We start from the raw sequence: 23,632 nt of genomic DNA, 5'->3' as shown, positions 1-23,632 counted from the left end.
CGCTAATATAGTAAATAATTTAGCTGGGGACGCCCTGGTACCCCCCAAAGGACCCCCGGGAGTCCCCGGACCCCAATGTGGTAGAAACTGCAGAGGTCGGAGGTGGTCTCCCTGCTCTCCTGTTGAAGACATTTAGATCCAGTGGTCAGGTAGCCTGGTAAACCCTCCCTCCGGAAATCTCATTTCCATTAAATCAAATGGAAATGAGATTTCCGGAGGGAGGGTTTACCAGGCTAGTGGTCAGGAACCTGTAGGACCCCTACTGGTTGACAAGAGATATTAAAAAAGAGATACTCAAATGGAAATAACTCACCTTCCCAAACTCGTAATGCTTCGCTGGGATTGGGGATGGCGACACGGATTGGGCTGTTTTCTGTTTTAGAAATGTAGACCTTTAAGAATGAACTTGAAATATATAACTATTCTGATTAAATTAATGCCGGAATCCAAGTAATGGATCATCAATCAATGCGATAGCCTATCTACAATCTATCAATGTGATAGCCTACAGTATCTACAATCTCTCAATGCGTCACAGACCCATTGAGAGATTGTAGACGATAGCCTATCTACAACCTGCGACGCATTGAGAGATTGTAGATGGGCTATTTTCGATTGCATTCTATATTGTAGATCGGCTATTTTCGCTGTGCAACATGCTTTCATAGAAGACATGCTGGCTTCTATGGAATCCAAATGACTGAAATCAGTCGTGGCAACTGAGAACTTTAATCCAAGATATTTGTAATAGGAACTCTAACCACTTCTTAAAGCCTATATACTTAATTGACCCGATTCCCCCAGGGTTCTATGCCACCTCCTCTACACCAAATGTCTTTGCCAAAAATAGCCTACAGTATCTACAAGCTTGTGGATCAGCCATTTTCACCGCAGAATAGGGACACTAGGCTTCAAGTGGTTAAATACTCTCAGTAGCAACTGTATTAGGTTTTCAAAAAAAGAACATATACATGAGAATGGAATCCAAATAAAGGTTACTTTTAATTAAATTCCATACATTTCATTCATTCAGCATGGCTTAGGGACCGGCAATAAATATATACTGAAAAAGCAAAAATAAAAATGAACAAAAAAAAAGATAAGGTGAAGGAAAACAAAATCACAGTAGCGATGATAAACCCTCGACAGAGTGCATGCATGTACGGCAACACAGCTCTGTGTGCAAATGCTTTGGTACTAAAGATCTGAGAGAAATAGACTCGTTACATCATATACATAAAACGTAGGTACAACCCGGACAAGCTACTAAAAAGTAGCACATGCAGCACTAAGAATCAAAAAGACACTTCAATGACTTAATAGACAATGGGAAAGAGAATCATTAAGATACAAAGGAGAGAGGGGGAAAAAATATAATAATCAATTGCATAGGGGGATCAAAGAAACTAAGATGACACACAAACAGGCATATTCACATCATAGTAATGAGTTACAGTCTTGCATGCCACACTGTGTAGTACAGGATTGTGTTTGCTCGGAGACACGTCTTCTGTTGTTGAGAGTGGACATTTGCAACACAGACAGCATGTCGTCTGGATTATAGCAGATGACCATAGCAGTGTTATTTCCCTTCACGTTAAGGCAGTTAGTAGTTATTGAACTTACAATATTTTTTTGCTGCAGAACTGTTTGTAATGACCAAGAGGAAAATATCCATAATCCTATGCTATGGGATAGGGGTGAGCCAAAGTGGTAGTGAGTGGAGAAGGTTTACTTACATACAGTACTATCTAGAGCAGTGATTCTCAACCTTCTTTAATGTTGAGGACCCCCAGTTTGATATGCATTAGACCACGGACCCCTATTTGTCAGCATCATTATTACCCCAATCTACACTTTAAAGTCTGCAGTGTTCATTTTAGTCAGAGTGTATACAGATGAAAACCATAGGGGTCCATTTGGTTCCATTTGCACATTCTCTGACTTAAAAACCGCCTCAAGGACTCCTGGGGGTGCCTGGACCCCACGTTGAGAAGCACTGATCCAGGGCATAGATAGAAACTTTGATAGGGATTGTTCCGAACGGTGCAGAACAAGTAAATATGTGTGTGGGGTGTCTGCCAACTCATGAAGACTCAACAAGATTCAACTTCAACCAGCATTGTTAGATCAAAGCCACCCTGAAACAACTGGATACACAAAGAAATACACAACTAGGAAAACAAAATCAAAATAACAGAACCAACAAAAAGGAATGTTTTTCTTCTTCAGGGTGATTCACTTCATTCACAATATTACCGATCTTAATTCCTACACAATTCCTATTCAAGTTGTAAATGCAACAATTCCTCCATAAACACTGCTGTGTAGTGTCCTTGTTGTTAATCTTCCAGTGCATTTGGAAAGGAACAAGTGGGTGTATGTATACCATATCAAATGCATACTTGTGAGTCCCCAGAAGTCCTCCTGATCTATATTATTACCAGAACACAACTAGTGAGGACGCTTTTTGCTTACAAGCGGAAATAAACTTTAGGATAACAGTAAACAGTGTCCTCAAAGTTATGCTAGTATCAATGTGTCTGCGTCATTGTGTTCATGTATCCGTTTATGTGCCTGTATGCATGTTTGTGACGCGCATGTGTGTGTGTGTGTGTGTGTGTGTGTGTGTGTGTGTGTGTGTGTGTGAGATAGCGTGCATTTTACTGTGTCCATGTGTGTGAATGTGCATGCGTATGTGTGTGTGTGTGTGTGTGTGTGTGTGTGTGTGTGTGTGTGTGTGTGTGTGTGTGTGTGTGTGTGTGTGTGTGTGTGTGTGTGTGTGTGTGTGTGTGTGTGTGTGTGTGTGTGTGTCCTCTTTAGCTAAGCAGCTCCAGATACGTGACAGGCACTTTTCCTTTCTGGTTGCCTCTCTCTCCAATGAGCCAATCACAGTCCATGCCCGGCACCGTGTATACTGTGATAAGCTGTGGGATGAGACACAATGAGAACCAATTCTATGTTATTTTAGGTGTCTAGTAGGGCTGTCACACCCAATGCCCTATGCATACTACACCGAAATGTATTCAGCTGGCCCAAAACTACAATATGACATAATTCAGAGCTTTGGGTGGCCGGTCGCAGAACTGATTTCGGGTGTTCGGTGCCTCCCGAGATGTTGTGACCACCCAAACTAGTTTGGCTACTGTGATTGGTCAGACGTTGCACATTGTTTCCGCATTCAGCCCAGCTTCAAGTTCATTGAAGTGAAGCGAGCAAAAAGCAGCGGTAGCTTGGAAGAGAGGAACACTAATTTAAACATTGGAACATATGAATACAAAAATAATTCTGTTTGCCTTGTAGGCTTTGTAAACACAACTTGCACAGGACAGATATGACAAATAACTTAAATATATTAAGATATAACATATCTTAAGATATAAGATATTTCAAAAGGCTATGACAAAAACTAAATCAAAATTAGCTGTCAAAATCAACACTATTTTGCTGGCGACATATTTCAAGTGACGTGTCTCGGTGTGATCGTCTCCTACAGCAAGTTATGGATGTCTTTCTTTCTAAATTTAGGTTAGCCAACAAAGATGTATGGTCGACTAGCACTGATCACTCAACAGCTGGCTAAATGTTACATCCTTAAATAATCATATGATCTCTTCAGGCCAAGAGTTTTTCTATTCCTATCCTTGCGAAGGAAATTTAATTACAAAAGAATGCACTGTTCTTCTGTAACAAAAGGTTATCTGGGACAAACCCTACATCATCACATGATGATGTGCTGATGGATGCAGGTTAAAAATAGAAGAACAATGCAACATGTTCTATTATCAGTGGCCTTGCAGGGAAGCGAGCACATCCATGTTCTCTTCGCTTTTTATTTATTGTCTCCGCCAGGAGACATTGTTTTCACTTTCCACATGTCAAGCTAACATTGGTCAAGCCTCACGTGACACGTGACAATACGGTGAAATAGTGTGATCTGATTGGCTAGTGACGTATAGCGGCCTATAAATACATCTGTCACTTTGAAAAAGTCTTAGCCTCTTTCTAAGTGAGGTAAGACAGGAATAATCACGAAATGGCTGAGAAATGGCGGATACTGTAACAATTGGATAGGACACTTACACAGACAGGACAGATAGGACACTTACACAGACAGGACGGATAGGACACTTACATAGACAGGACGGATAGGACACTTATACAGACGGATAGGACACAACACAAGTCTGCTGGCGGAGACTTGTGCTCCGAGGAGCACTTTTTCTAGTCTATTTTTATCTTTCATTTATTATGGTGTTGTGTAGGTGGATGAATTGTACTTTTTTCTTTCTTTACACTATAGCAAAAAGCTCAAAGACATGGTCCCCATTTGGGCATCGTGTGCTTTGGTACACTCACCTCATCAGCTAAAAGGGAGAGCTCACTGGAGTCAGCAGCATCATAGTCATACAAGACCTTGGCCTTACGGGTGCCCGTGGCTGGTGCCTGCACATCCTCAATCGTCAGCGTGTCCCCCTCCATGGTGGGGCTGGTTGTGGTGCTCGGCACGGAAGAGCCGGCACCAGCAGACATGGGCGGGCCAACGTTTGTGGTGAATGCATTGGGGAACCTGGGAAAAACCAGAAGTAGGGAAGAAAAAGGCTCACACCCTAAGCTATAGACAAATTTAGTAGTCAGCAGAACACACAACCGGAAAAAGATGTGATTGTACAATTTGTATTCTGAGTCATACTCACACATCTCCATTCGAACTGATGCATGCAAGATAGTGAATGACATGAATGGGTCATGTGTTTCTTTCGAGTAACACTGTGGTTCACAGAATCAGTTCAGAATCTGACAATGCAACTAGACATTTGTGATGTTCCAGCGGTCCAGGTTGGTGAAATATTGCCGTCAGGCAGAAAACTAAAACAGTTTTTTGTCATAAATATTTAACCAATGAAAAGAATGAACAAGAGATTGTGACTATAAATAACTACATTGGATCCATTGGAACACAGGTTATTTTCCCCATTTCCTGAAAAGTAACGCTTTGGACATACAAGGTTTCCACCCGACAGCACTGACCATTTACACATCAAGGCTACGCATTTATGTCTTTGTGATTGCAATGCTCATCAAATTCAAATGAATGACATCCAAATCACAGCTAAGCCTTGGTGAGTCGAGACAGGCGACTGTCAATAACGCTTCTCTAGATATTACATGTGGGGGAAAAAAACAGCAATGTGCTCTGCCATAAGGTCCTCACCTTCCCAACTCTTTCTGGAGGTCCAGCATGTGCAGATGACACTGCTTGTAGTAGGCAGCCTGTGCCTCCACAAACTCATGGAGGCAGCGCAAGTGGTTCACCTTTGCCGGAACAGGAAAACAGCAGTCATTCTTAGAGCTGAGTCCCATGCATATATCCAGTTTCAAACATTGACCTACTCTACACACTCTACTACAGTGGTTCTCAAACTTTTTCATGTCAAGGACCCCCAAATTGACACTTATTACCCCACGGACCCCCATTTGAAAAAATAAGCCAGGGACCCCCATAAGAGAAGATTTTTACGGCTTTCTAGCAGTGATTCTCAACCATTTTAACATCAAGGACCCCCAGTTTGACATGCATTAGGCTACGGACCCCCATTTAATGGCATTTATACCTCTGGGACCCGAATTTATATTATAAAGTCAATGTTAATTTAACTCTGAGAGTGTACAAATGGAACCAAATGGACCAAATGGAGTTACAGAACCATAAGGGTCCATTTGGTTCCTATCCATCATTTAGCTGGGGACCCCCTGGAACCGCCTCAAGTACCCCTGGGGGTCCCCGTACCACTTTGAGAACCAATGCTCTAATAATATGCCCTTGACGTGGAGAGCAAAATACATTAATAAATAAATGTGTATCTATCTAGGGTACACACACACACATTCTTTTTTTCTCGCTCTCATAAACACACACAACATACCATGGCATGGCTGCATGTATAACTGCTCTTTGCGGAAAGCAAGTGTGACCACCGTGCCGGCAGCATCATGACATTGCTCATGACATATTCTGGATGGTAGAACGACCATTGATTTACCGTATATAAAGTGAGGGACCGTGACCCTGTGACCTCACGTCAGTGACGTGCTTTAATTAAGTGGCCGTTTAAAAAAAAGAACAAGCGAGTTGACATTCCAAGATATGTTTCGAGTGGACATGAGGATTTCAGGCTGCAGAAGAAGAGCAGTCCACCTCTGTTAACCCCTGCATTCCTGTGATAACGAATGATGATCATATCACATTATTATTCTGCCTGTAAATGGTCACTTTTCAGGTTGGTAGGCATCAGTTTCCCTGGTTGGCCAACCCAACCCATCGGCTTCACGAATTGCCCAAGCTTTGCGTCACGTTTGTGCCACTGCACCAACATACTGTAAGTGGTAGCGTGCACATTAGAATTAATGACGACACCAGGGATCCAGGTACAACGGGTATTGCATAACCGGGTGGGGCACGCATTTCAAACTTGCATCATTCCCACCTTTAGCATTGTTAAATATGACAATACATGACATCAGGAAACTGAGGCAAACGCTTTGAAAACACATTTTTCATTTCAGCTCGACTTCAAATCCAGAAATGTTTTACATCAATTGCAATTAAATTAAGCAAACCTACATCAATTGCAATTAAATTAGGCAAACTACCACGACTACTTGGAAGTGACAGAATGAGGATAATGTAGTGAAGATGAGACCTACATGTGTACTGCTGATGCCCTCCAGTAGCAGCCTGGTGACCTCCGCCTGTCTGTCAAACTCTGTCTGGGCCACACGAAGCTCATGCTCTGCCTAAATCCCAACGATACAAAACATTAGCCAGACGTTAAAGCCTGATTTGTACTTGGGTTGGGGGGCACCAGTGTCGCGCAATAATAGCCGATCTACAAGCTCACTACGTGTCAGGTAGTAGATCGGCTATTTGTGGCGTGCGACACCGGCGAGCAACTATAAATAAATCCTTATTCATGAATGTCTAGAAAGCATTGGTCAAGGATCCCATTTCAATTACCAAGAATTGTCTATCTATTCTAAACAGGAAACGGTACATAAAATAAACAACAAAAAAAACATCTGGGTAGTCAAAACAAATAAGCAGTGGTGAAATGTATCAGAGTCAGCAGCCTACTTTACGTAATAGTATTTGGTACGTGCTGTTATGACTTTGTTATAAAGGTCATAGAGAGAAACCCAAGTCTCATGATCATCCGGATAATGTCGTCTTACTCACTTTGTCCACTTCCTCGCTCCAGAGCTGAGAAACCGCAGCACAGCGAGAAGAGAAGGGGAAAGAGACACGTTCTGATGACATCACAGGAAAGACATTATTGCAAAAACACCCAAGAGAAACATTCCCTACCTACACTGATTATTGGTACGACTGACTATGCTACCAAAGTGTTGCAGCAAAAATAACCGTAATCATAGGTTAGGATGCCCTCTAAGATTCAGGTTCTCAAAATGGGGGTCGGCCGAGGGTGTCAACCCATATATAGGCATTAGGCATATCCAGTTGTCCAGAACCGCCGATCCAACCAATAGGCCCATATATGGGCATGCCAATATACAGGTAATGGGCATATACCAATGACATTAGCGATCTCCATATGGGCATTAAAGGGACACAGACAGACAGGTACTCTGACAAAGCCCCGACACTACAAGTCAGACATATTGGTTGGATCGGCATAGCGTAGGGGTGTGTGTGTGTGTGTGTGTGTGTGTGTGTGTGTGTGTGTGTGTGTGTGTGTGTGTGTGTGTGTGTGTGTGTACAGTATGTACACATAAAATAGCCTTTAAGTGGTTAATCTATTCGTTGATATATTAAAAAAATATATTATTCAAATAATCGAAAACATAATTGATAGAAGAATCACTAATAATTGATGGTTGCAGCCATGCATTAAAGTGTCAATGTCTTTCAAACACAAGCTATTTCACAATAGGGGTGGGGGGGGCACAGCCAAAGGCTACGGCTATTTGGGGGAGAAAGAATTTGGGAACCCGCCTCAAAGATGTTATAACAACAACATTTACCACAAAGAGGAAGTGCATAAGAAATCAAAAAGGAGGAGAAGGCAATAGATTACCAACAGGCTCAGTCACTAACTGTTATTAAAGATGCTGTGAAGTGATTTCTTTCTCACGACAAGTGACACAATACTACACAAGTGAAGTGTAGTATTGTGTCTTTGCCAAAATGTGATGTGAACTTCTGATAATCCCCATTCAAGCTAGATCAAACGCAGTCGCACACATCCCCAAACCCTTTGAAGGCAGGTGCTGATGAACCAAAAATGTTTGAACAAGGATTAAAAAGCAAAACAAAGGAACACAGTTAGCTCCCTTGAAGTGACCATTATTGCGGCATCCACAAAACGTGTGCATGAAGCATGAAGCTCTTCTTCAGAACTTGTTAACCAAGGTGTGGAAATAACCATCATACCACCATATCAACTGTGACACGTCTGGTATGCAACCCTGCACTGGTCTGCACTGATAAAAGTAAACCACTCCCTAACGCAAAACATTAGTGAAAGCGAATTACTGTTCATGAAAAGTGCATCGTATGACCAGACAAGGGTTGCCCCAAATACTGATCACTACTTATCAAGTTTGCACTGCTAATGAATAACAGAACCGCTGTTAAGACAGCACTAGAGAGAGACAGTCTTCTATTCAAAAGCAGAAGAGCATGTTAATGAGGGTTACATGGTACTGTGTTCTATTCAAAGGCAGGAGAGCATGTTAAAGAGGGTTACATGGTACTGCGCATCAGCTACTTACCGCAGAAGCACTGGCTGAGAGCACATAGTTCCGGGGTCTCTGCTCCTGAAAATCAGGTGCAGTCTACAGAGGAAACAGTACAGGGTTTAAGGGTTTACAGCATACATATCATGGCTTCCAGTGGTAGGCAAACAACATGCACAAAATCAATGACTATGGATAAAACAAACGGCAAGCACAACACACAACACAAATTTATATACCGTCACAGCTAGCTGTAACTACAGTAAAAAAAAAAAAAAGCTAACCAAAAAACTAACACTGATCACTGTAAATGGAGTCCACCTGCTAACATGAATGTGTACTGGGAGCTGAAATATTCTACAGTAGTGCTGCACAATTAAGGGTTAAAACAATAAGTAAATTTGTTCTGGATGCAGTAATCATGATTATAGACAAAGTTTGATATAATACAGTTTGATAACAGTTTGATAAGTTGTTTCATTGCACTGTGTTTCTTACAGTATAAACATTTTGACTATTTTCTTTAACAGTGGGCATTCTAACAGGATATAAAAAATAAGAATCTATGCTTGTCAATCTGATAAATTATTAATTATGGACAATAAATGTAACTCCGTGATTACAATGCTGTTTGCAGTTTGCACTACCGCCACCTGCCTTAGACTACCTCTGTCTACCACTGAAGTTTCATCATCACGTTTATCCCTTAGGCAAATTACGCACATTTGTATTTACAGAAGCCAGCTGTGTAGGCGGATGATGCAACAACCCAAGTACACACAGGATACACGTGTAAGGCATAAACATCCTTTCCAATTCACACAAGCAATTGTTCCTCACCTGTGACCGAAACCAACCTGCATACCAGACAATAAACCGGACATTGACTGTAGGTGTAGACCTAATTGTTAGGGACCATTTGAAACTTATGACATGGGTACACTGGAGGAAAACAGGGGAGGGTTATGTTTTTTTATTCTAGTCCAAGGGAGGTTCATACAAATTTGAATCCATCAAATTAAAAATATATATATTATTTTATGAATTATTATTTTTATTTTACAGCTTTTTGAAATTCAGCAACTGTAGATTTAATCAAAAACTCTCCTCCACTGCTATTGTGCTTGCTCCTGGCCAAACTCTAAAAGCTGTATCAGTCAATCTTTGTGCTTGGCCTGTGCATGGCCCTATATCAGTCAATCTTTGCGCCAACTTGAACAACAGACATGGCGTTGCACAATTAAAGGACAAATATGTCTGTTCAAAACAACAACAACGGTAAACTGAGAAGAATCAACTGAGAGTTGGGGGAGGCGCTGCTGCTTCATGACAACAGCCACAAATAATTTAATGGTTCCCGGATTTCCTGCTAATCTCTTCCTCATATTTCTATTTACACAGATTTAGGTATTTGTGTGTGGGAGCCAGGAGCCCAGCCACAGCACATCTAGTAATGCACATTACCCTGCCCATAGTCATCACATTCAAAGAAGCAGGTCATCACACCCCGTGTGTCCTTCATTACTTATGTGATGAAGATGCTATAACCGGAATATAGAAGCAATGGGACGGAATTTGGTGGGACGAGGGTCAATTATTCAAGAAAAAACATATTTCTGCCAGGAAGGGTCATGCCTTTTTATTTCAGAGCAGAATAAAATCCTCCAATCACCCCTCATTCTAAATAACGAACAGTCCCGTAAGTGTCTGAGACTGCTGCTGGTTGTCTCAGCCAATGAATCAATATTTCTATATAGAGAGCACGTGCTGTTTACATGCGTATACAGTGGGTTTCAAAAGTGTGATTTGCCAGCAGCCAAAGGGGCTTCCGTTTGCGGCAGTGCGGTCATCAATCAGACCTTTGAAACCCCATCAAAAGGAAGAAAAAGATCACGTCAAGAAAACTAGCATGGAATCTTGGAGGTATATAAACATTCCTTGGCCATTGTGTAATGGGGCAAGCATGATGACAATTAAATATAATTTATTCTTCTGCGAAAAAGTGTTGCGTGAGATGTTGCTCGACAAAATATTACATATAAAATTAAATGAGCAATATGTTGCAAGGTACCTTTTCACCAAAGCATAAATTAGGCTTTAGGACCTTTGAGACCAGGCATTCCAGCACTTGTGGTGCATAAATGGATGGAACAGTTGGCAGAGATTGTCTGGATGGGACTCACACAACATAGGTCTTTATCCGTAACACAGATTGAGATTTTTTCAAATAATAATAATAATATATAATAATAATAATAATACCATATAATAATAATAAATAAGACTAACATGCAACTAGGGACGTAATTATGTCAAATGATAATCCTGAACAATTTGCTGACAAATAATTTAATGACACTTTTTAGCAATAGCAGATAGAAGTATCTTCTATCAACATGTTGATTTACTTTATCTTAAGGGCCATGTTCACCAAGAAGTTTTTTCCTGAGCGGAGTGAGCGCAGAGTATGTTGTTTTGAATTGTTTACTATGGGAGCCCCAGCAGTGTGACAGGTTGCCGAGCATTTATTTTGCGCTTGTGTGTTCACATGTGCCGTTCGTATCTGCTAGCTGAGAGCTGAAATATTTTCAACTCGAGCGTTCAGAAGCGCTTCTAGGCAAGCACCATGACGTTTTCAGTCGGAAAAAAAAGCCTGATTTATACTTCCATAATATCTGCAGATCAGCTATTTTCAACCTGTGACACCGCTGTAAGACGGGAAAGACAGGAAGGACATGCACATCCAAAAACGAAAGTTGGGCAGCCAGGTGCTGCTGAGCGAAGACCGGTACAAATTAAAATGAAAGAAAATAAACGCTCATGCACTGTAGGACTCCAAACTGTTTTATTGCACCTATGTGCTGCTATAGGAGCACGTAGCTGCAATAAAGCAGTTTTTAAATTGGTGCTATAGGAGCACGTAGCTGCAATAAAGCTGTTTTTAAATTGGTGCTATAGGAGCACGTAGCTGCAATAAAGCAGTTTTTAAATTGGTGCTATAGGAGCACGTAGCTGCAATAAAGCAGTTTTAAATTGGTGCTATAGGAGCACGTAGCTGCAATAAAGCAATTTTTTAATTGGTGCTATAGAGTACAGAAGTCCTGACGTCACTCCTTCATCCCCTGGATCGCGGAAGTAATTTCTCTATGGAGAATAACATTGGGTCATCTTAGAATCGTTTTATATAAGAATTGTGATCCAAAAATAAACAAACTGGCTCGGCGGCACTGTCAGGGAGGTGGCTCTGTATCGTTTATGATAGTCACTCATATTTGATACAGCCTGTTTATAGCGAGATTTGTACTAATTGGGCGGAAGTAGCATTAGCGCTTTCTCAAAGTCAGTTGATGCTTCATATCCATATGAGTCAAACCGCCAGGATGTTTATTTTTGGAACACAGTTCTTATTTGACGCGATATTAAACACGTCTATGGGAATTCAGAATTCGCGCAGCGTTTCGAGCTTGTGGAGCTGCAACTTTTTGTGTGATCTACAAGCTCATGTGCCGCGCTATGAGCCTGTAGATCTGCTAGTATGATCTGATATGAAGTAGGGCATTCATTTACAAAAAGAAAACACAAAAAGTTAGAATAGATATAGGAGGTTTCTGCCCGACTGTGACGATATGTGCAAATAAATACAAAAATAGCTCTACGATTACAGAAATTAAGCTCTGGAGCCCAACATTTGTCTATGTTTACAATTTGCCAAGATGGTGCTTACTTAGAGACAATGTAGTGCTTAAAGACTCAGTGGAACCTTGTGCATCCAGTTGACCTGGAATTACATTCTCTTAAATTCTCCTGCATCTAAAACGTTAAAAAATATGTCAATGGGTTGTACAATATGCATTGACTGCAATGTTAAAATGGTTAACTTTTTCCTATTTTTATCCTACGATTTTGTAACCTATTTTTTCACCCAGTGCCAGTGTAAAATTGCTGCTTCCTATACCAAATTCCTACAATAATTTATTTGTATTGAAATTATTGTAGGAATTTGGCATAGGAAGCAGTGTGTGGGTCTCAATTTCCAATCCTCTGGAACCAACAAAGAATTTACCCAAATCTTTCTATTTCGATCAGATGCTCTGCTGCCTGGATTCAAAGGTCATAGTTGAGTTAGTTTATAGTTATAAGGATAGGGATTCAATTATTTTTGGGCATCAGCATTTTAAACGTAGCCAACCACTTTTACCATTGACCAATTCATTCGATTTTTAAGGAGCAACAACATTTATGCAAAAGTGGCTTTTTGGCTGGTGTTACATTCCTACTTTGCTGGAAGTTCAATATGTTCACTTTACAAATTCTACAATAGTTAAAGACTGTTTTTTCCCTTCCCACTCATTGCCTTTCCACTTAGCTGTGAGAATAATCAGATTCCACAGTGCCAATGGTGAAATTGCCAAAGCATGTGAGAAAGGGGGAAAAAACCAGGCAAGAGGGGGATAACACAATATTTCAAAAATACTCACATCTCCCTCGCACTGTGAACATTAGAATAAAAACACATGTTAGTCAGGGGAAAAACACCCCAATGCCAGCCAGTAAACGATTAGACGAATGATGGGTGAGTTCAGTTGGGTGTCTGGGGAGGCAGAGAAGGCTATCGGGTGGAAGTGTAAGGACGTGGAAGGAAAGGGGCTGCATGGGGGGACTCACCGCAGCCTTAGCTTCTGCCAACTTGGCTTTCTTCAGGCGGGCCTTACAGGCGTCCAGATCCAGACGACGGTTCTCCAAGAGACGCCTCTCTTTCTGAAGCCCACATCGACAGGAGAAAGAGACTTGTCAAGCAGCTACTCTGCCTACTCACATGGTGCAACAAAATCGTATATATAGTAGGTTATAAAGTTCACTCTTGATCCTGTGACTGGGAGGGGAAATCTACACTGCTACCCTCTGGTGGCTGCATTCAGAGTGCTTTGATTGGAAAATTAAAACAGATTTCACATCATAACACTTCCTCAAACTTCTAAACATTTCTAAACACAAATCTAGTTTTTGTATTAATTTATTAAGATAATATAATAAATTAGATATAATTTATATTATATATAATAAGAACCAGAATAAAAAAGTATGAGCAATGTGCTCAAACTTGGTACCTGGCACTGGTTGAAAAAGTTATTAATTGTCCAGCAAAAATATTGACGTATCGCAAAGTATTCAAAACATACTGTAGTAATAAATTGTGCCGCGTCAGCAAGTTGTTCTTTTAGGAAATCAGGAACCATTCAAGGAAAGACGCAAATCAACAAACGTACATGAGCGTATGATGTTCCTCAATTTGTAGAATAGCATTAGATGGGCATCCTGCCACAAATTCGATGACATTATTTCATAATATTGGTTTATTTGGTTACATTACTGGGTAGGAGTAGAAAAGCTGAACGTCTCAAATGAAAACTGATTTCACATGATAACACTTAGTTCCTCAAACTTCTAAACATTTCTAAACACAAATCAAGTTTTTATATTAATTTATTAAGATAATATAATAAATTAAATATAATTTATATTATATTTATAATAAGAACCAGAATAAAAACATTTAAAAAACGTAGGAAAACAATGACCTAAGTCGTAGTAGGTAGAGTTCAAACTCACTGAGATGGTCCTCCAGTCTCCTTCCAGAAAGTTACGGAGTGGGTTGAGGAAGCCGATGGCTGAAGCCTGGAGGAACTCCCTCTCAGCACCTCCAAGTCTCCTCTCACACTCTCCCACCTTGATCAAAGTCGTTCCTATTGGAAAAAAATTATATGCACAAACACGCACACATTCATTTCCAAAATAACCAGATTATTAATCAAATATCCAGAGAGTGGAAATCAGAAAATTATACATATCTATTTTTTGTTAAAGATCTGGAAATTATCAAATGAATTTCCCGCCTCTTCCAGTGGGGTTATAGCCTGACACTCAGCCTGAATTTTCATTTCGTTTCACTCCATTATTCAGTCTGAAAGCCCTCTCAGTGCAGTGCCGTTCTCTGAGATGGGGGCATGGCCAAAATTGGACTCTTTGGCCATTGGTTCATTCTGGATTATCCCGATCCCGATTCGTCGTACAGATTTTCAACCGAGAAACACCCGCCTTCGACAGCGTCACCAGACCCTGAATGCGAGGCTAACGATTCAGGGGGTGGAGCCAGGCTAGTGGGGTTAACAGATTTTTCGATTTTGATTAAGTAATCACATTTGGAGGGGAAAATATTATTACTTTTAAAGCTTTAAAGCTATACAATACAATGAGTCGAAATGCAAAGCGTTATGAGCTTGTAGATCGGCTATTTTCAAGTAGTTAATTGATTTAGTTGATTTTGAATCGATTCATATATCATACATTAAAGAAAACTACTTTTTGTGCATGAATGGACGCAGTGGACCCTGAGGTTTTGATTAACTTAACTTATACCCTATATACAGTACTTTGTTGAACTTAGTCCTACTTGGTCTGCTTCTTTTCTTCCCCTACACCAAATCTCTTCACCGCGCTGTGAGCTTGTAGATCTGCTATTTTTGCCAAATGTCTGAATAGGGACGGTAGGGTTCATGTGGTTAAATATGCTTAAGTACTGTGTACGATATATCAAGGACCACATTTACCTGTAGCAAAAAACAACATAAAATTACTTTTCACATCTTTTCTTACATCATAAATTTCGTAATTTATAGCAGCCTTTGATTTGTTGTTATGCTGTATGAGACAAGCGGAAAATGTCATTTTACTAGGGCACAACTGTTGCTAAGTCTGTTACCAACGCAATGCATGCTGCTGATATGAGGACACTTGCAGCTCCAACAGATAGTAACCCAGTGAACCCACATACATGAATAATGGATAGACCGCAACTGAGATACCAAACTACAACCACTACAAGACACAATACACCTACATAGAGACTTGCAGCATTTTTTACTCTTCATTGCTAAAAAATTATAAAAGCGGCTGGTAGGTTGATGTAGATACAACAGAGGTGTGAACGGAGTGGGTTTCCTCGCCCATTAAACAGATTTAGAACACGGCAGACTTAAACTTGCCATGTCTACACAGCCGCACATTATTCATGTGATCTGACATAGTATCAGTGAAAGACTTGTGCCAAGAAACGAGCACTTGCTAGTGCTATCGGCTGATACTGAACAAATGTTAATCTATTATTACATAACACCTCACATGAAAGGTTTCATGTGACATTCGGTGAAGCATGGGCTTAAGTGTAAGACATAATAAACCATACCTCACCCTAGACTACTGTGCTCATACTTGGTATCTGGCACTGGAGATGGTTGGAAAAGGACACCACAAGTTATTGTTCAGCAAAAATATTAACTTATAAGTATCGCAAAGTTTTCAAAACATAGTAATAAATTGTGCTGCGTCTGCAAGTTGTTCTTTTAGGAAATCAGGAACTATTCAAGGATGTGAGCGAAGGAAAGGACGCAAATCAACAAACGTGCATGGGCTGTTCCTCAATTTGTAGAAGAACAACATTAGATGGGCATCCTGCCACAAATTGCTAACCACACAAAATCTAGGACATAATTTCATAATATCGGTTACATTACTGGTTCATCACTCTTTAGTCACTAAGGAGACGAGCACTCATAGCTAGTAAATTTGTGAGAAACAAATTGGAAAGAGAAACTGCACAAATAGTACTAATGAATGAATGGATTAATAAATTGGTTAATAAAAAAACAATCACTCAATAGAGCGATTGTTTTTTTTATTGAAGCTGCATCGACAGCACATGATATTGCCACTGGTTCACTTTTGATTCTTCAATTGACATTCAACACAGGCACAAGGCATGCTCTTATTGATAGGCCACAATTTTCCTTCTAAATGACTATCGGGGATCTTGCCAAATTACCCAATTGCAAAATCCTAATGATTTCTTGTTTTTATTAAAAGAGAGCTTACCAAAATGCGTCGTACAGATACTGTAGTAGCAAAGAGTAAACATTTCTTCTTTTTTAAGACGTGATCTGTATCGGCCCCAAAATTCCTAATCAGAAACCCGTAATAGATATCCTAAATACGTACTGCTGCAGGCTGCAGAGACTAGGCTGCAACTGAATGCTGTTAAAGAAGAGCAATATTGATCCTCATGTTCACCAGAGAGGGAGAGACCATGATTCATTTCTATTGGGCTGACGAAAGGACGCCAGCCTTTGGGGCAGTGAGCAGAATGATGGGGAACGAGGGGAAGAAATCCAATAAAGCTCAATGGCTTTCATTATCTATTAAGACTTTACTCTCACCCTGTGAGGAAAAACAGCAGAAGAAAGTAAAAGAGTGAAACGCTGATAGAAATACGATTAAGATAAACATAACATGGCATTTGGTGGATGCTGCACACTAGTGCCAGTGGGAAATTCTGCGCTACACACAGAATGTTACTCTCTTAACCAGTGTTAATGCCATCCTGAACCCATTGAGTAACATACTGCATAGAGGGGAACCGCCAAAGAAAAACAAAGGTTTCTAATTTACAAAATGCCTAAATTTAAGTGAAATCTAAGCTTATCAGCATCCACACACTAACCATAAGGAGCTCCAGCACCAAAATCCTTGGCTGCATCCTGCATGTACTGCCCCAACAGTTCCCCATTGGTGATTCTGTTCGGTGCCTTTCTATCAAGCTTCTCATAGAGGAACTCCTCAATCCTCGCGCCTGTGGAGAAAGAGACAGAGACCCTGATTTATGGCAGGGGCAGGCAAATGGAACAGCGCTCGAGTCCTTTGGCTAACCTCTACCCCCATTCATGCAGATAATGAATTCACCAGAAGTCGCATTAGCCAGGTAGCAGAATCTGTAAATGTGACAATGGCAGCAAATTTGGTGGAGAAAACACATGGATTTACATGATCGCTGTGCCCTGTCTATTATAGCCCTAGATTGGCTGATATTCCATACATTTCATGTATTCCACCAACAGTCATAAAACACTAAATGCTATTTCTTGGATGGATTTACCATTCTAATTTGTAGAGCTCTCTATGTATTCACCAAATAATTAAATGCTGCTACTGGCGGTCAGCTCTCGTCATATAGTATCAAATCCTGTTGAAAGTTCTGTCAAAAAACTTAAACGTAGTAAGATATCTCTAAAATACCACATTTCCGCAGACCACATTCTCTGTGCATGACAGAATGGCATTCATAGCAGCATTAAAACATCTGAAAACGTCCTTCATAAGCTCATACGTATGTGTTCATTGAAGTAAGTTCACAGAGGAGATTGTGTCTTGTACCTGTATTTAGGACATCTGGACATCAAGGCAAGAATCAAGGAGAAGAAGGTGAAACATCTGTACACTGGTTTAAAGCTCCCAACATTTTATTCTTTCATTCTTTAATAGCGCAACGTTTCGACCTTATAGGTCTTCATCGGGCAAATCATTTGCAAGATGAAGACCTATAAGGTCGAAACGTTGCGCCATTAAAGAAAATATTTTTGGGGGAGTTTTAAACCATTGAAGTAAGTTTTCACATGTTTGATCTGCTGTGAATAGAATGGAATATCTGCCATTCAAGGCCTATGTCCGTTTATGATGTAAAACATCAATTAAACGGCATCTGAGGAATCAGTATAAGCAACAAAAATCAGATTCTAAATGGTATAGAGATAAAGGTCAACTATTTTTCCAAAGGTATGGGAAAACTCTCTAAACATTATGACCCATCAGACTATAATTATAACTTACACACTACAAAGACACACACCACTACACACCATACAACGGCCGTAGATGCAGCTACGCTGATTAGCGCAACAATTCATCTGGTCAGAGATATGGATGATGCTAAAATACTGAGGAATGTCTATGAACCAGTCACACACAAACACAATGAGTGGGAATTGCACATAAAGTGAGAGGGGGAAACCAAAGAGCCCCTCATAGGCAATTAAGGTGTATAGAGACACAAGTTAAATCACAAACACTGAGCTTTTCAAATGTCCCATGCTGGTTATTTATCCACCCACAGCACCTGCTGGCCCAGGTGTGCCCAGAGAAGGCACAACATTGTTGATTGAAGCCTTCACTGGTGGTGCTGGATTGGTAGATATTACCCACTGTAATTATTCAAGCACCTTATGAATTGTGAGTCTCTTTGGATAAATAAAAGTGTCTGTCATGGTCGTATTTGATTTTTATACCAAATGGTAGAGTTGATTTGGTCGAGTTCATGTCCAGGGTAGGAAACCAACTGTTTATGACCACTCTAGGCAGCCGGCGGGTTCCAAACTCAACAAAACAATTTCACTATTTCGCTGGCCAAATACAATTTTTTGAATTGACAGTAATCGATAAATCAGTTTAATCAAAGCAGTGTTAACAGTAGATACTCTTACCCTGAGCCCACAGGGATTTTAGGAGCATTTGAACAGTGGCTGGTGTTAATGTCCCACCCTGTTCATCTATAGACCAAAAATCTGTACTAGCAGTCCACACGCATGAAAGGATTCCAATAGCAGGGCACTAGAGGATTGGTTCTCAACCTTTTCAGGCCGCGACCCCCTAAAATAATCATGTGAAGTTGTGAACTGGGGACCCCCCACCCTGACAAGCACTTGGAATTGAAGGAGTTGAGGCATTACATTTTGTTTGACTCATTTCCATAGATAAATAATGTGAAAATAGCTGATCTACATGCTCACAACGCCTCACAAGAGATCAGCTATTTTAATAATATTTGACAATTTGCCCAATGTTTGACGATGTTTTAAAGTATAGTTTGTTGATTACTTTTGACGCAATAACAAATTATTTTCAGAAGTGTTCAAAAGGTCTTAAAAGTCCTTCAATTGTCAATGTGTAAGTGCAGATACCCTGTATACACTTAAACTGTATCTTGGTTTGTTTACTGTTGAGTGAGAATACAATGTTGCACATTAAACTAATCATCTGGGGACCCCCTAAAATCATTTGGGGATCCCGACCCACAGATTGAGAACCACTACACTAGAGGAGGAGGCATAATACTCACCAGTATGATCAACTGTAGCATGGAGAATCAAAAAGTCACAAGTTAGAGTTCCCTGCTCTCCAACATGGTACTGCATATCATTGTAAAACTGCTGCTGCTCGTTATCAAGCTGTATTCATTACAGTGTAATTTGATCTCGTTGCATATCAGTGGTTGTAGAAAATGTAAAAGAAATAAAATAAAATGTGGTTTGGCATCTATTATTAACCCTCTATTGCATGGTGTTGGGCCCAAGCAACACAACAACTTTTTACCTTACACCACCCTTTCAATTTAAAATAAATTAATAATAATAATAACGCCATACATGTCTGCGTGGAATAAAATTAGGGGCTGAAGTAAGTTTGGCCTTTTGTCTAGGGGGGGAGGATAATAGATAAGTACTATTTGTGCAGTTTCTGTGCAGTTTCTCTTTCCAATTTGTTTCTCACAAATTTACTAGCTATGACTTCTCGTCTCTTTAGTGACTAAAGAGTAGCCTGGGCAGCATATCTTTTGTGTCTATGATCCGGTCGGGAGCGGAAGTAACTCTACGTCACCAGGCGCGTCCTCCGTGTCATCAGGTGGCTGGATGGGCAGATCCGGAAAGACGTCACCCCAAAATAGGTCCGTCCTAATAAAATCCTTGATGCGGCATAGTTTCGCTTATTTTTTAAATATAAATGTGCGTGCACTATCCGGAGACTATTTAGCGTCTGTATTATCCCACGGGGAAATTCTATTCCATTTAAATAGGGATTGGGGAACCAAAACAAAGCGGCACCGCAAAACCGGATGGGCAGAATCCGGAAAGAGGATTCTTTTCTTTTCTTTTTTTTCAGTAGGTGTGGCCTAGACCGGATCATATGGGTCTTTAATAACGTATACCAGGCTTTCCTCCGAGGTGGAAAGACTGGTGACGCGAGGTTAACTAAAGAGTGATGCACTCCTACCCAGTAACCAATCCAATATTATGAAATAATGTCCTAGATTTTGTGTGGTTAGCAATTTGTGGCAGGATGCCCATCTAATGTTATTGTACAAATTGAGGAACATCACACGCTGTCACGCTCATGTACGTTTGTTGATTTGCGGCTTTCCTTCACTCAAATCCTTGAATAGTTCCTGATTTCCTAAAAGAACAACTTGCTGACACAGCACAATTTATTACTATGTTTTGAATACTTTGCGATACTTATACGTCATTATTTTAGCTGGAAAATTAATAACTTGTGTCCTTTTCCAACCATCTCCAGTGCCAGATACCAAGTATGAGCACAGTAGTCTAGGGTGAGGTATGGTTTATTACACTTAAGCTCATGCTTCAACGAATGTCACATGAAACTTTCTCGAAGTAAAGCCATATGGGACACAGTGCCACCAATTGACAAGATAAATATCACTTTTTTAACATGTTTACGCACAACATGCATATAAAAACTTGTTTTGCTTTTATTTATATATTAAAAGTGTGTGTGTGTGTGTGTGGGGGGGGGGGGGGGGGTAATTATTGTCTTGAGGAATGGAATATTATATAGAATATTATGTTATATTTTTATATTATATTAAATTATTATTGATATATATAACAGGGACCACCCATCTCCCCCAACGAATTGTGTGAAATGCATAGAGGGTTAAGTTTTGTTTCCAAACTGAACGTACAAATTCCCAAGGGTATGTGCACTAATGCAAAGAATGGATGATCTGTCTGTCAACTGTCAGCTGACTGTTGGTCATTTAATGACCGTGTCATTGTCCTAGTCTTACTTGGGTTCGGCTGCAACAGGATCTCTGTCTGCCTGAAGATTTTCTCTGTCCAGTTTTTGGTGCAGTCTGCACGGCTCAGCAGGTTCTCAAAGTGTGCATCCAGCTCCGTCTTCTCGGAATGTCCCAACTTCTCCTCTGTAAACTAAAGAAGGAGTCAAGACAGTGCCATCATAGAAACTCTACAGATCATTGGTTCTGTAGACCCAGGGGTCTTTGCTTGCGGGGGTACCAGGGGGTCCCCAGCAAAATGAGTTAATATAGCGTCACAATCATTTGACCACTTAATCCCTATGTTATACTTTGGATATTTTCAAATCTTGAAATCTTTGAATACTTTTTAAAGCGAACATTTTAACTAAAATCTTTGCTTCTGGGGGCCCCTGGCACAAATAAAATATCAATTTGGGGGTCCTTGACATGAAAAGGTTTGAGAACCAATGACATAGAAACATAGTTTTTTCAGAAAACTGTTAGGACTTAGGAGACATTTAATAGAATCGGGTCCTCAGGTCTAAATGGGCTAAAGCAGGAGTAGCATCATAGAAACAGATGCTCCCTCATCTCCCAAAACCTGTTACAATGGCATGTTATAATATATTGGCATTATATCCAGAGTACACCTGTTATTATGGTATTTACCCGGCCAGCTATGCAACAACAAGCCTAAGGAACTGAGTAGGCCTGTCACAAGTATTATATAATAGTCTAATCGCAATTATTCAAGTTAACCGCAATTATTTTTGCATAATCGTCATAATCGATACCATGTTAAAAATATTTAAAAAGCTGAAATATCTGATCTACAAGCTTGTGACGAGTTGTAAACTTATAGATCTGCTATTACTGCTTTTTTCAAATGTATACAATTATTACATTTTGCAATTTAAGTTATTTGTCATATGTGGCCTGTGCAATTATTTTACTGCGAAGCCTAAAAGGCAAACAGAAATTAATTTTGTATTCATAAGTTCCAATGTCAAACACACAATTAAATCGTTTATCGCAATTATTTGAGTGACAATTCATTGTCAACTTAAATAAATGTGTAATCGTGACAGCCCTATAGAACTAAGCACGGGTTCGTGACGCAGCGGGATAAACCCCAAAACCTGTTGTAATCGTGACATCGCAAAGTTCGAGTCCGAGGAGTTTGTGTCACTATAACCTCTCGCTTGTCATTCAGTCGTTATTGTAAATGCACTTCACTTTCACTAGTGTCAACTTCTCTCTGGCCAATTCATTAAGGAAATTCAACTGAAACCACGGGACGTTTATGCAACTGTAACTGATGTAGTGCTGCTAGCACGCAACTAGCAAGTCGCACGTACATAACCTAACCCTGTTGAATGATGCTCGGTTCGTAATAGAGCCCACTGTATTATTATAGTAAACACGATCATTCTGGAGCCTTTTTTAAAATGTATCTCAATCTAAAGATGCAGAATAATGACACTAATCTCAAAGTGACGTATGACACACACGACAATTTAATCTGCTACCTACGGTACTAGCTAGCTAGTACTTCGGCCAGCTCGAGCGGTACTAAGTACCGCTCGAGCTGGCCGAAGTGCTAGCTAGCTTAGCCTAATGCTAACGTTACGATTGTTGGTGGGCAGTATTAGCTCTAACGTTACCGATTCAACTGGCCGTCAGAATGAAAGCGACACGTTTAGGAATTATTACCAGTTTACATAATTACCTGAACTGCCCGTGTGAAAAACACCCCGGCATCGCAAGCTAGTTTCTTTACGTTGAAATCCATGATTGAACTGTGTGCTAAATGTTGGGTCTGTAGCCGCATCTGTCACGACCCAAGCCACTGTAGAATATATATGACCCCTAGATGTCGCTGTGGTTGCTAATTTGTATAACTTATTCATGTGGCTCTCTAGGTTCATTATAAGTAATAATAAATACATAAGTAAAACGCACATGAAAGAAGCGAGGATATGATATTTTGATTTTCAGATGGACATTTGTATTTACTCAAACTTCATATTTATTTGGTATATATAGTCGCCCAGCTGTTGCGCTAGTGCGCTACTGTTCTACTGTCGAGTGAAGAGGAATATGCTCCTTCCCCATGACTGCGACGACGCTGTAGTAGCCCAGTAGTTCTCAACC

At 40.3% G+C, this 23,632-nt stretch overlaps 1 protein-coding gene across 2 annotated transcripts; it reads right to left on the bottom strand.

Moving 5' to 3' along the window:
• Positions 1–983: 983 nt before the first annotated feature.
• sh3glb2b (SH3-domain GRB2-like endophilin B2b) lies at positions 984–23,336 on the bottom strand. Of its 2 annotated transcripts, XM_084054760.1 has the most exons (12): positions 23,208–23,336; positions 21,509–21,650; positions 17,312–17,440; positions 14,368–14,501; positions 13,423–13,515; positions 8,794–8,856; positions 7,238–7,261; positions 6,709–6,798; positions 5,216–5,316; positions 4,698–4,712; positions 4,360–4,570; positions 984–2,927 (listed from the first exon to the last, which is right to left on the bottom strand). In XM_084054760.1, exons 1-12 carry the CDS (start codon positions 23,307–23,309, stop codon positions 2,820–2,822), a joined length of 1,212 nt encoding a protein of 403 aa, XP_083910886.1. In that variant the 5' UTR covers positions 23,310–23,336; the 3' UTR covers positions 984–2,819. The 2 variants fall into 2 exon arrangements, with proteins under 2 accessions (XP_083910886.1, XP_083910887.1); XM_084054761.1 differs by lacking the exon at positions 4,698–4,712.
• Positions 23,337–23,632: the final 296 nt, after the last annotated feature.

The sequence above is a fragment of the Gymnoscopelus microlampas genome (assembly GCF_963454915.1).
Source record: "Gymnoscopelus microlampas genome assembly, chromosome: 4".
Lineage (NCBI taxonomy): Eukaryota > Metazoa > Chordata > Actinopteri > Myctophiformes > Myctophidae > Gymnoscopelus > Gymnoscopelus microlampas.
Note: the sequence above shows the minus strand (reverse complement) of the source record. Positions and strands in the feature narration are given on the sequence as shown.

Bases quoted from the DNA above. Each gene is read 5' to 3' on its own strand.
- sh3glb2b (XM_084054760.1), bottom strand. From the start codon at position 23,309: ATGCGGCTACAGACCCAACATTTAGCACACAGTTCAATCATGGATTTC. The intron at 14,502-17,311 runs GTTAGTGTGTGG...TTTTTCCAATAG, and splicing joins TGGTGCTGGAGCTCCTTATG to GAACGACTTTGATCAAGGTG. The intron at 5,317-6,708 runs GTAGGTCTCATC...GTTCCGGCAAAG, and splicing joins AGGGCATCAGCAGTACACAT to GTGAACCACTTGCGCTGCCT.